The 14,231-nt window shown below is 42.0% G+C and overlaps 1 protein-coding gene and 2 pseudogenes across 3 annotated transcripts in view; all 3 read right to left on the reverse strand.

The window, feature by feature from the left end:
* LOC309964907 (trehalase-like) overlaps positions 1–14,231 on the reverse strand; it is a 419,483-nt pseudogene that overhangs the window by 154,373 nt on the left and 250,879 nt on the right. The window lies entirely within an intron of this gene.
* The window catches only part of KMT2A (lysine methyltransferase 2A), a gene marked incomplete at its 5' end in the record, with an annotated part of 73,117 nt that overhangs the window by 33,073 nt on the left and 25,813 nt on the right, over positions 1–14,231 (reverse strand). The window contains 9 exon segments of the mRNA XM_082845736.1: positions 301–414; positions 1,000–1,131; positions 2,100–2,173; positions 2,701–3,078; positions 3,510–3,574; positions 5,443–5,677; positions 6,739–6,916; positions 8,239–10,892; positions 14,076–14,145. Coding sequence (XP_082701862.1) covers positions 301–414; positions 1,000–1,131; positions 2,100–2,173; positions 2,701–3,078; positions 3,510–3,574; positions 5,443–5,677; positions 6,739–6,916; positions 8,239–10,892; positions 14,076–14,145 — 3,900 coding nt within the window.
* On the reverse strand, positions 1,043–2,088 carry LOC309965895 (small ribosomal subunit protein uS8-like; annotated as a pseudogene). Its single transcript has one exon. The product of its transcript is annotated as a small ribosomal subunit protein uS8-like (transcript).

The raw sequence follows: 14,231 nt of genomic DNA on the forward strand, positions 1-14,231 counted from the left end.
CTTCCATGTTTGGACATCTAGTAAAAAATCAGAACTCTACTAATGAGTGAATTTAAGAGATGAAACTATTAAACTTTTCACACTCAATAACTGCTACTCTAAAAAAAAAACCTGCTACTCTAATAAAAAGCAGACTCCTTCCTGAAATTTCTAAAAAACTTCAAAGCATTGCATTTGCAGGTTTCAACAGGATATAGTGCCTGCTATATACCAACAAAACAGAATAGAATGATTTCTTTCATCACAGCAAAATAATCTATCAGTATACTGTCTGGGGTACCAAGAAGCAGGATATCTTACCTCTACATGCCCACTACTGGCACAGAGAAAGCAAACCACCCTGGGTGTTATAGGAACAGAGGTCAAGATTCCTAAGCCTCCCATCTCCCACACATTTTCTGCTTCACAATCCTCCTGCGGGGAGAGAGGAAAAGATAATTTTGACAGTTTTTTAATTACGACACAACGCTGCACTGAAAAAACGCTGCATTGAAAATAAGGACGAAAAGCATAAAATTAGAGTGACACCAGAATGTCGAGAATATTTCATCTCAATGAGTTCAAAATAACTGCCGCTTTAAAAATTTTAAATCTCAGACACAAACTCTTAAAAGGCTCACCTGTTAACTACAATGCAAAGATTTACTGGGATTGAATTTCCCTTAGAGTTTTGCTGATTCAAGCGATCATCATGGTTTGATAATACCTATGTGAAAGAAGCACTTCCTCAGATACTGTTCTCATCTAAAAGCACTTTACAGCTCAGGATGGGCAGGACTGGCTCCGTGCCTCTGTACTTCAGTCAGTTCACAGACTGACCTGGTAACACCGACCGGAGTTCTCACACACCTGAACCCATCTATTAATGGCAGATCTTCATTCGTCCGCCCCACCCCCCGAATGAATTTCCTCTCTTTCTCTGTTACCTTTGGTAACATCATTTTCTCGATTTAAAGTCCACAACACTCAATATACTCCATGGTCACTGAACACTTTTACCTTAAAGTCCACTCTGATCCTGTGGACTCCATCTGCTGGGACTTTTTGCTTTGAACTATTGCCATTGGAAAGAGTGCTGAGGATGTTCAAAGTGCCTGCATTCTCCTGCTTATTGACTGGAGGTGGTTTTTCCTATGGGGATAGAAGATGGATAAAGAACAAATCCACACCCTGCCTGCCTTCACTCTTGCAACAGATAATAATGCAAATGACAAATCTTAATAGATCTGGAAAACATGTTTCCAATATAAGTATCCTAGAGAAACAGACAAGTAATCTTCAGGAGAATTTTTTTTTTCCATTGAAGCATTTTATTGGCACGTATGTATTTATACCCCTAGAAAACATATCCCAGGCTTTTCCCTCCTGCGTGTCTTCATCTTGCTTCCTCGTGGTCCACGATGCCAGCTGAGGTTGTCAGTACAATGAAACCACACTGACCAGATGGGAGCAGGTTATTCTGCCATTTTTCTAGATCTTGGAGTTGCACACATCAAATCTGGGGCTGATCACTCCACACTTGTGTAACCTGCCTATGAGATTCAAAACAATTTTCCCAGCTCTGTGATCGTCAATGATTTCAGATTTGCCAATGTAACCATGCTTCATCATCACAGTTTGAAACTGGACAGTACCTCTGGAACACGACTTAATAAGAACCTGGCATTTGTCTCTCTTTTCAGCATTGCTGATGCTCTCGAGAGCATCAGCCTGGACGTGCATGCACACCACTATAGGGGCACAGAAAGAACTGGAAAAGTCTTTAAGACCTCTCTCTCCACATAATAAAAATAGTGAGCGATTGTTATAGACAAATACTGCTAACGGATGTTGAGGGGGAAAAAATTATACTCATCAGCCTGCAGCATGAGCATAAGCGTGTGGGGCTACAAAGAAGGGGAAAACAACAACGGGAAAAAAAAAAGGAAGTGAGCTAAAGCCTAAACCTGAAGTTTGCTAATTTTAAGAAATTCCACTGCCATCTACACAGAAGCAGAAATGCAGTTTCACTCAATCACGTAAATGTCAAGGATAAGGCTATTTCCCTACAGAATAGAACACATCTTTGACAAATGGCAGGGAAACAAATCTTTCCTCACCTTTTCTTTAGGCTTTTGTTTTACAGGAATACTGGGGCGAGGAGCCACTTTTTTCTGCTTGCTTTGCTCTGGACCTAAAGAATTCAAAATAAACTGCTGTCAGATGCCACTAAATTGACAGTTAATGCTAAATAGCAACGATGACTCTAGCACTGATTGGCCTGCAAAGAAAGGGGCATTAGAAAAAACAAAAAACCATTTAAAATCTAGGCTTTAAATAGGAAATTAAGACAGTATCTCCAACTTAACTGGTTTTTGCTTCTATTGCTTTATTATTATGTAACAGTTAAAAGAGAGCTAATTGGAACTTCCCTGGTGGTCCAGTGGTTAATACTCCACGCTCCCAATGCAGAGGGCCCGGGTTTGATCCGTAGTCAGGGAACTAGATCCCGCATGCATGCCGCAACTAAAAGATCCCTTGGGCCACAACTAAGACCCGGCGCAGCCAAAAAAAAAATTAAATAAATATTTAAAAGAGAGCTAGTTTTCTTGTACCAAAGACTTAACAATATACATTTCAGGTTTCCAAATGCTGTTTAAGATGTCAGTGTCCTGGGCTGGTACTTCCGGTTCGGCAGCTCTTCCTGCTGTCCTCACTCACCTGACTCTGGAGGTGGAGGCTGCTTTTTCTTGGGCTCACTAGGAGTGGTCTTGGGGACTTCTTTTCTCGGTGGTGCTGTGCTGGGGGGCTGTAGGGGGATGGCTGGTGCCGGCTGGGAGACCTGCTTGCTGGACTTCCTGGAAGAGGGCGTGGCCACTTGTTTGGCCTCAGGTCCTGGGGTGGAGGCATTCCCTTCCTCACTCTTGTCCTCCGGAGGCTTGCGCGGAGGTGGCTCACTGTTGCTTTTCTTGGGGGCGGGATCCTCTCTTGCTGACGGGGTAGACTTCTGACTAGAGTCCGCCAAGCTCTTCACAACACTGCTCTCTTTGCTCTCTTTCTTTTCACTGGTCTTAGACTTTTTCTCTTTCTTCTTCACAGCTGGGGGTGGGGGGGGAAATGCAAGATTATTTTTCTGTGAGAAAATTTTATTTAAAATATAAGTATAGGAATGTAACAATCTTAGTCTCAGTTTCCTACAGCTAAAGTTGACACTGGAAGACTCAAGAAAGTTAATGCCAAGTTGGCAAGTGAAACAGGTATACTCTTATTACTCTAGGAAATGAAATATAATGTAATTTTTTGTATGAATTTAAAAAAATTTTTCTTATGGAAATATTCAAACATACTCCAAGGTGAAGGGAAGAGTAAAATGAACACTCATGTACCTATCACCCAGCTTCAACAACCAACAGCTCCCTGGGAAACAGCAGTACTTGAAAAAAGGCTAGTATTCTCTTTACACTAGATGTACACAACTATATGACATTAAAGCAGGAAGCATTTGGGGGAAGATCTTTTGACAACACTACCTTTTGCTTGCTTCTGAAGGTAGGCTTTGGAAGGCATCCATTGTAGATTCTGACATTTTCTCATCCTAGAATAATAAGGGATACCATAAAGTAAACTTCATTTAGGAGAGAAGCAATTGAAGCACGTATTAATTCGTCTGCAAGAATCCATGAACCTTGGGCTTCCCTGGTGGCGCAGTGGTTAAGAACCCACCTGCCAATGCAGCGGACACACGTTAGAGCCCTGGTCCGGGAATATCCCACATGCCGCGGAGCAACTAAGCCCGAGCACCACAACTACTGAGCCCGCGCTCTAGAGCCCACAAGCCACAACTACTGAAGCCCGCGCGCCTAGAGCCTGTGCTCCTCAACAAGAGAAGCCACTGCAATGAGAAGCCCCTGCACCGTGACAGAGTAGCCCCCACTCACCACAACTAGAGAATGCCTGCGCGCAGCAACAAAGACCCAACGCAGCCAAAAATAAATTAATTAATTAATTTTAAAAAAATAAAAAAAGAATCCATGAACCTTTACTCAGGTTCATTTTGAGAGTTGAAAAAAGGACTGCTCATTATTTAAATTCAAGCCTTTAAATCCTTTGATCAGCAATTTCACCTACCTTGAGGATCTAAAAGGAGCAAATATCAAATTATTTTTGAAATGGGACTCAAATGTCTTGCAACCCAGTACTGACTAGCGCCACACACAAAACGATCAGTCGTTATTTCTCGCAGCCAAATCAGTTCTGCTCCCTTATGAGATTATTATTCATATAGTAATCTGAATACAAAATGGACTAAAATTACCCGAGTCCTTTGTCTGCCACTACAATGCTACAGGTCTATCTCAGGGCTTTGAGAGATATTTCTATCCTCAGTTTATTGAAACTCAAAACTTAATTTGAAGTTTAATATTGAACTGAATCCACTGCAACCCCTAAATTTAGTGCCATTTTATCTTGCTATCATGTACATTTTTTTTGCTGTTCTGTGAATTGTCTCACTTCTTTCCACTAATGGGACTGAGACAAGATTCTTGCTTAAGGTCAGACTAAACCAAAGCACAGAACTTCTCAGTGTCTCCTAGAAACTGTCTCCCCTTAAGTAAGTAATGCAGCATTTCTCCCAATTATGTTTTATATAAATCACTTTCATGTTATTCGTTCATTCAGCAAATATCTACGGATAATATCCATTCCTGGTGCCAGGCACTTGATGAGATACTCAACCACCAAAATTATTTATTTATGCAATTCTCTTGATCCACTTTAAACAAATTATCTCAGAGAGTAGAAAGTGCATCCACAAACTGACTAGAAAAAGGGAAAAAAGGTAGAGTAATCAAAACTTCCAGGGAATTCCCTGGCGGTCCAGTGGTTAGGACTCGGCGCTTTCACTGCTGTGGCCCGGGTTCGATTCCTGGTTGGGGAACTAAGATTCCGCAAGTAGCGTGCGGGGTGGGGGAAGACTTTCATAGGCATGAAAATATGCTGAGAGTTAGCGAGTGGAGAGACTTATATCACCAATATTTCCTGAATGCCATAAAGATAAAGGTAATTTCAGTTGACCTGATAAATAGCAGGCCTAAACTCATTGCTGATTAAGTAGAAACCCTCCAGAGTTGCACTGATATGGCAGCTCTAGACACACGTGGCTATGTGAATTTAAAATTACAGGGAGTTCTTCAGTCACACCAACCATGTTTCAGGTGCTAAACAGCCATATGCCAACCGCTACCACACCGACCTGAGCAGATACAGAACATTCACAGCACTGCACCTGAGGATTTCTGATTTAAGCACAGCCCAAACCCAGCACAGCCCAAAATCCAAGCGTACAACTCATCTTGCAACTTGAGGTGACTTGGTACAACCACACTGGGCGTTCGGGCGCATTTTCTCTGTGACAAGCGGGACAGTGGCTGAGACCAGCCCCCCAGAGAGACGTGCACTCACTTGCAGCACTGCTTCTTTATGTTGCGGCCACCAAACTTGGGCTTGTCCAAGCAGTTAGTGCACACACCACAGTCCTCAGGCACCTGGCAGCCGGGACACTGTCCACACCGCCTTGACCGCCGTCCCTTCTTTACTGGAGGTTCCTGCGGCGCCTTGTTTCTGGTGACGGGTTTAATTGGTTTGATGGGCGGAGCAAGAGGTTCGGCGTCTTCTGAGCCAGCAATCGATGACTTGTCTGTTAAAGAAATGTGGCATTAGCTCTGACAGAGTATCTGGCTCCTTCCTGGGAGCAGAGGGGAGATTCTCAAAATCTACTGATGTTAGTATATACATTCAAACCTTGTTTTAATTGGGACTCCAAAAATCAAATTCATTACAATAAAAATATTCATATGCAGAACACAGAGACTGTTTTAAATAATTAAATGTTTAAAAATGCCTATAACTTGCAGTTTGATGAAAGCAGAAATCCAAACAATAAAAACAAAATACAGTGTAACCGAAAGTCAAGAACATGAATTGAGCGAGTTCCCTGGTGACCTAGTTGTTAGGATTTGGCACTTTCACTGCAGGGGCCCGGGTTCGATCCCTGGTTGGGGAACATCCTGAAAGCCATGCAGCGTGGCCAAAATACAAAAAATAATTAATTAATGTTTTTTAAAAAAGAAAATATGATTACAAAAAAGAAAGTAAAGAAAGCATTAAAAACAAAAAAGAATATGAATTGAATGCTTCTGAAGACTCTCTAAACCTCTAAATTTCATCTGAGCAGTCACCCATGAGAACGTGCCTCACAGACCTGAAACCACAGGGCCCCCAGCTGCTGTGCTCTGAAATCCAGGGGTACAGAGGCCACAATTACCACAGAGGTTGCTCTCAGGCAGTGACAAGCATGGCAGGGATACTAGGGTAGGCCTGTTCCAGGGAGACACGACACTCCTCTGACAGTCAATGTTTGCTCAAGGGCTCCCTGACAGCCTTGCCGAGCTTTCTCACACTGCACAGCATCCAGGAAGATTCTGCCCAGCCTTCCTTCCCACTCTCCTTCACTAGGGTCAGACTTACAGAGCAGTCTGACAGCTCTCCCAGCCTTTCCTGACTCCCTCCCCATTTTCTCTCTCAGGCATTTCCTCTAATAACACCCTTACACATTTAACCCCCCACCCTCCGCCATCTGGTTTTTGGAGGACCCAGCCTAACATATAATGCTATGAAGAGCCTACTGGGCACTCCCAGGATGATCAGCAAACAAACCCAGTGTCTGCTCAGACCTCAAGGTTGACATCCCCGACCTACCATCATTTCCCATGGAAGACAAAATCTTTTCTCGTTCTTCCCAAGGTAAGGCACTCAGGGTGGGCATGTCATCAGGAAACACAGCTCGTTTTCGGCCAAGGGCAACAGCAGCTCTTCTGCAGACGTGTTTAATCCGGGGTCCTCGCACAGAGGTCTCCGATGAGTCACTTTCTTGACCCTGAGGAGGAGGCAAGCCAAAAACAAACAATAACTACCATATGCGTTGAAAATATAAATGAATGAAGCCAAGGTATAGTTGATTAACTTATAGATTCAACACATACAACTCTAGTTATTCCCAGCTGATAGGCCACATCAATATATAGAAATAACCTACTTCTAAAATTGGCAGAAAAGGATTCTAATCAAAAAACAGAAATCAGCTAGGCTTCTATTCCCAATTATACTACTTCTTTAAAATTTTCCTCAAAAAAAAAAATCAAGCTGCCAGTCTGCATTATCAAGAAGCTCATTCTCGTGTAAACTGGGCTTATCGAGCCACAGACTATTTCTTATATTTCCCTGATCAACAGAGAAGTAGGGGGAAATAACCTATAAATGGAAGTATAAAAGGCCACGGCTCCAAACAGAAATGTCTCACACTTTAAAGAGCCACGGCTCCTACCACTAGGAGGTTAACCTAAAACATCCAAAATGGTGTCGGAAATAAGTCTCATCATATTCCCGCCAGACCTCTCAACTGGCAGAATTACTAAATGTAAACGTGGCCCTACGCTGAATAACATTAAAACCTAAGTTTGTGGTCATCTTAACCTAACTTGACATGTTGGTATAAACACGCATCTACTACATGACGATGTTTAAAAACAATCTAAAGATTGGCAGGTTTTCTCAGAAAAGACCAGTGCCTAGCTCGCTTTGTGAATTAAAAAAAAAAAAAAAAAAGCTCTTCTTTACAAAAATCTGTTTGTCATCATCTTAACTAACTGAATTCTACAGCTTTTCTGTATCACAACTTGAGGCTAAGTGCTTCTCATATGTATTCTGGAGATACCTATTTTCTATTGGTCTGATCACTCACAGCTCAGAGGAAGAGATTCCCCCCCGTCCCTGTTTCCTATAGGAAACAACAGTAAAACAATCTGACTGCAAAAATGCATCTTCAAAATTAAGTCACAGATTCCATCACACCAAACCCATTAAGTACAAAACAACTCAGCATTCAGGGTAATGTGGCCCCACGTACCTTTCAGTCTTGGTTCACCGCTTTCCTACACGTACCAGTCCAGCTATCCCCGTTCCTCAAGTATGCTTTATACTTTTCTATCTCTACCCTACACTGTTTCCTCTCCTTAAAAATTTCTCCCCTATCATTTTCTACCTACCAAAATCCTACCCGTCCGTAAAGGACCACTGCGAATGCCACCATCTTTTCCTGATTCCCATACCTGGATCTAACTGAAACACTCAGCCTAAAACTTGCTCCTAGACGGGGCTCGAGAAACTGTTGATTTTAATGGGCAAGATGGAAAAGAGTACCTGTGCTTTGGGCTGGTCAGTTTGTTTAAGACTCTTACTCTTCTCAATCTTGCAGAGCTGGGCTTTGGCCTTTTTTAGGAGGCTGGCAACCCTCTTGTCAGTCATTGGAAGCTTGTCTGCCTGAGCCAACATGGAGCCTATGGAGGAAGTGGAATGTTTAACAGTGCTAGATGAAGGAGTGGAAAGGCAGAGGGTTTTCTCCTTCTCCAGGGATGGGGCAGTTGGGCCGAGGTCCAAGTTGGTTTTTTCCAGATTTCCTCTCCCTTTCTTTATAAGTATTTTGGTTTTGACAGCTGTTGTATCCCCAAGAGTCACAGAAGCAATATCAGTCCCAGAATCAAGTGATGAAGACTTCTTCCGCCCGGTTGCTTTTTTGGCAGAAGATGAAGTGGCCACATCTTCACCAACAACCTTCTCTTTGGAAACCCTACCCACAGGATACAAAGCAGAGCTACTCTGAATTTCTGATCCCTTTTTCCTTTTCTCTTTCCTGGACTCCCGCTTATTCTCTTTCTCTCTCTCCCGGTCTCTCTCTCTACTCTTGTCCTTCTCCACGCTCTTGTCAGCATCTCGCTCTTTGGACAGCTCCTCAGGGGCTTTGTCTTTATTTCTCCCTCTGTCAGTCTGAGAGCCTGGGGTAAACCAAGGGAAGAGAGGAGTGGGACTACTGGACGAAAATGGCTCTGCCGGAGCACTAGTCTGCTTCCTTGGTCTCTGGTTTTTCTCTGCAGGTTCCCCAGACTGAGTCAGGGAGTGAGAAGGAAAAGTAAAAGTTGGGTTTAAGGCACTAGTGGCAAGAGGACTAACAGAAATGCTTAACGAGGAGGAGACAGAAGACGGTGGGGGGAGAGGTGACAGCTCAGAAGTGCTAAGCCTTCCACTTCTTGTCCTCATGGAGTGAGAAGGAGATCTTGGTTCCGATCGAATAGGGCTAAACACTTTTCTTTTCCTTTTCCTGTTAGATACTCCTGAAGAAGATGTTCCAGCAGAAGTTCGATTACTAGGCAAGGTTACAGACTCAAATATCCTAGAGTGAGCCTCACTTGGAGTAAATCGTGGAGCTCTCAGAAGAGGGCTCCTTTTGTGCATATCAAACCTTGTTCCAGAATGGAGTGGCGAAAACAATCGGGCTGAAGCAGCAGTACCAGATGTAGAAAACCCGGACGCGAAGCCGACATCCTCAGGAGTCAGTGGAGGGGGGCGGAAATTATCAAATATTGGTTTGCGAATAAGACCTTCTTTGGCATACTTTGCTGAGGAAAAGTACTGTGGCTCTGACCTAGAGTGCTTTAAAGAAGTCCACCTAAATGTCGGTTCTCGCAAAATAGATTTTCGCTTCCCTTGCATGGGAGCGGCAGAAGTAGGCAAAAATGGTGATGCTAAAGGGATGGTTGGAGGCATGAGCCAAGGTGTGTGGTCAGAGATACTGGAGGCTGGCTGCAGCGGGGGCGGTGGAGTAAGCAGGGGTGGAGGTGGCGAGGAAGAGGTCTGCTGCTGGGGGGCACTTTGTAGGGTGGACAACTTTTTCGTCGTTCTAGATCCAAAACTTCTCTCTGACACTGAATACCTTCTGCTTCTCCTGTCATTACTATCGTTTTCTGGGGACTGGGAAATAGGCAGTGGAGTGTGAACTTCGGGGGTATCGCTCCGCTCTTCAGGAAGTACCTGAATCTCCTCAGAGGCCTGAGAATCTGTGGAGGTATCAACACTGGGGCTACTGGACCGGGAGGAGTCTGAAGACATCTGAGAGGAGTGCTGAGAAGCTGCACTTGATTTTTCGGAAGATCCACAGGACGTGGCACTGAATCTACTATTCGGTGTAGACTCTAGTCGGGCAATTTTAATTGGAGGGTCATAATCCTCATCCTCTATGAACCGCCGAGGAGTTTTAATGATCCTCGAGGAGATGGCACTGACAACAGGCATAATGAACTGTCGGATGTTTTTGACCTGTGTCTTCACCTTTCTTCCTTGCAGCTGAGCTGCTTCTTTCTCAATTTTCTTTTGAGCCCCCTTTTTTGCCCTCTGCAAGAGCTGCTTAGCAATTGTTGCATCTGTCCTTTTAGAAGAAGGAATAATCCTAACCGGCTTAATCCTTCGAGGGCTTTGTCTGACTACTGTCTTATCTTCTTTTGTGAGTGGAGGTGTTCCTTCCTTGTCTTTCCGGACCTTCTGGGGCTTTTCCAGTTCAGAGTTAATGAGGAGACCTGAAGGGGTCTTTATCCTTTCTGTTGATGGAGGCCTTCCTCGCCGGCGTACAATCTGTACCCCCTTCCTTCCTATTTGAAGCTTCCCTGTCTTAAACTTTGACTTGAGAGGAGAGAGTTTACCTGCTCTTAATTTTTTAATCTTTGTGGCTTGCTGAAATGTAGCAGAAGGTGTTCGTTTCATTTTCTTCAGGCTATCTTCTTTGTTTCCCTTTGGTAACTCTGAAATGTCCTTTCCATGCGTTATTTTGAGTTTTACTCCAGGGAAGGTGGGAGGTCTTCCTCTCTTCTTTTCTATACTTTTAGAATCTTTCTTCTTGATCTTATCTCCAGATTTGGTCTCTGATTTATTTAGAGGGGAGAACACAGATGGGTCTGAGAGGAGAGCTGAATTTCGGTCAGAGCCACTTCTAGGTCTCCCGCGAGGTTTTCGAGGACTAGTTTTAACTGTGTATAGAAATTAAACAATGAAGAGCATATATTTAGCTTTGTAGTTTAGGTCTTAACTAAGCTGAATATAATTTAGCACAAGCCATTCTGTACTGAACTCTACCTGGGTCTAATCAGTCAATAAAACATCTTAATTGTGCTTAGTTTCTTTTCACCAAAAACCTGCCTCAAAGAAATCAAGTAAATAACATCCTACCTAAAAGAACACTTAACTACCTTTTTGATAGAAAAACTAAGATAATAAGAGGTTTTCAACTGAGCAATTAATATATAAAACTAATTTTCCTACAACTTTGGGTGAACAAGAAGGTTTTTTCTGAATTAAAAAAAGGTGTGTTTTACAAAAATCTGTATGAGCTTTTCCATATAGTAGCCACCAAGAGTTAATATCTGAGAACACATTTATAGTAAGTCATCCCATTTTTTAAACTCAGAATTTTGGCTTTAATAAATCTGAACAAGGTGCTCTTCAGTCAACAACATACCAACTTCTATAGGCTACAATAATATACCAACTCCTATAGGCAGCTCAGCTTCCTATATTTTCAATCTGCTTTGCCAAAGTAAGTTTAAAAAGTTTCACTGGGGCTTCCCTGGTGGCTCAGTGGTTGAGAGTCCGCCTGCCGATGCAGGGGACGCGGGTTCGTGCCCCGGTCCGGGAAGATCCCACATGCCATGGAGCGGCTGGGCCTGTGAGCCATAGCCGCTGAGCCTGCGCGTCCAGAGCCTGTGCTCCGCAACGGGAGAGGCCACAACAGTGAGAGGCCCACGTACCGAAAAAAAAAAAAAAGTTTCACTGAAAAGAAAAACATTCATTCATGAGACATCAGAATAAGATCACTGAACTCAGTGGTAGGTGAACTAATCAGTGAAATGACATGAGATGTCCATTAATCTATTCCCCTACCTACAGGTTCTTCAACTAGTTAGTCTCAAATTACAAAAAAGATTTAACCATAATTGATGTCAAGAGCAAACTGACAATTTAAATCAGATTTCTTCTATTCTAAATAAAAGGAATTTGCCAACTTATAAATCAGCTCAATTTGCTGCTTATCAAGAGACTTCAGAAAAACCACTGTTTTCTAAAATTCTCTTTTTTTGTTTTTGTTTTTCTTTTTTGGCCATGCTGCACAGCTTGTGGGATCTCAGTTCCCTGACCGGGGATTGAACCCAGGCCCCAGCACTGAAAGCAGTGAAAGCCTGGAATCCTAACCACTAGACCACCTGGGAACTCCCTAAAATTCTTTGTATAGTCTGTACTTTCTCTTCTTTTTAAAGATGTATTCTTTGTTATTGAAGTATAATTGACATACAATACATATTAGTTCCAGGTGTACAACATAGTGATTTGATTTATATACACCACAGCTTGATCACCACATATAGTCTGTACTTTCTAAATGTATTATGAGTTGCCTCCTCTATCATATCATCTCTTCTCTCGTGACTTTTCAATGCTTTATATGACTCAACATTCTTCTGAGATTAAAACCTCCCCTAAGAGGCACCAGAAGAGATTTATGCCATTATGATGAACATTTTAGACTATGGAACCAGCTTTCTAACAGAACAGAAATCAACAAAGGTCTTATTGTTGAGCTTTCTAAATATAAATGCTTTCCTCACCAATTAACTTGAAACCTCTCTTAATAGTTTAAGATTCACAAATCTGTTCTCAATATATACTAATTACAACGAAAGTAATGGACTAGAAGACAGCAGAGAAACAGTTTCATTTCTTAATAAAGTATACACAGATGGTTTAAAAAAACAAACAAAAAACAACATTTAAGGTACACTGACAGCCAAGAAAAAAACTTGAGGAAACCATCAAGAAAGGGTTGTGAATTAACAAAATAAACTCCTACCCAGCAGTACATCACAAGATTCCTTACAATCTTGGTAGACTTGAAGCTGGCTACTCATAGGCCTTTATTAATTCTGAAAACCTCTTCTATCCATCTTTTAAAGAAAGCTCTTGGTGGACAGGGAGAAAAAGCAGAATAGAGAAGAGCCCTGCTCTGCTAACTTCCATAATCCACAACACATTCAAAGAACTCACAAATCAGTCAGAAGTAAACTGCTCATCATGTCTTTTCTGGGCCTCATTTTATTATCTATAAATGAAGGGTTAGACCAGACAATCTCTAACATCACCTGATACGAAGTTTTAAGATTTCATCACATCTTAAAGAGAATATTGCTACTGTCTAAATGGCACAGATACTGGAATACTATTGGCTAAGTCCTCTCAACTAGAATGGCAATGCCACCACCACTTGGGAAAGGAAAAATTGTCAACTTATGTGTTTGAGTTAGATTACTATATAATATATGATGACTCAAATGAAATGCAAATGCTAACAAACATCACAAACTATGTCAACATCAAGGACCAAAAGCACAGCTAACAACATCATATTTAACTAGACTGTCTACGCACATAAAATCAAAGACAACCATACAAGAAGTCAGAATGGCAGCACAGATGGGGAATGTTTTTTTCATCAAAAGATCTATAGCCCTCTCCTATACAGAACAATTCTGCAAGCCATTAAATGTTATTTCCACTGAGGATCATCTTGCAGGAAACTGCTGTTAAGTCTAGAATTTCAAGACATTCTAGATATATTCTTATTGAGAACAATGACAAATATTGCTAATAAATGGAAATACCCATGTCGTTTTTATTTTCTTTATTTTAACAGTTTTCCAAGGATCAGATAAAATAGTTTCATACAGTGCCAACATTTTGTTTTTAGTTCTTTGACAATAGTAGACCAAATTTCATCTGTAAAAAACAATGGCCAAATTATTTCCCAAGTCATATTTACTGCCACACAATTCAAAATGTGTAAATGTGAGGATGCTGCTCTCAGTAGGTAACCTTCAATTTGCCTACCAGGTTTTGCAAGCATTCCATGGAAATCCAGCCCCCATGCCTCTGGTGGTTCCCATAGAGAAGCATTATCAAGGATAAACCAAAAGTGGCCTGACAGAGAGGTCCCTTAAAGAGGTCTAGCTCATAAGCCATTTCCTACTTAGTGTGAGGGAAAGGGAAGGAGGCACCCAAAAAACCCCAGTATTTAAGACCACCCTTTACATGCAAAGAAGGCAAGGGGAAGTCACAGTCTCTTAAACAAAACGTAAAGATGCCATGCATTTAACTGGCCATACCTGAAGGAGACCTTGTGGGACTTCGTACTCTGACTTCTTCATCTGAGCCAAAACCTAAGAACTGCTCATCCTATAACAAAGGAAAATTATTTTAAAATCAGGAAAAAAACAACAAAAAAAACATGAATCTGAACATATCCCAGAGAAATGCCCAGA

The sequence above is a fragment of the Leucopleurus acutus genome (genome assembly GCF_964270905.1).
Source record: "Leucopleurus acutus genome assembly, chromosome: 8".
NCBI lineage: Eukaryota > Metazoa > Chordata > Mammalia > Artiodactyla > Delphinidae > Leucopleurus > Leucopleurus acutus.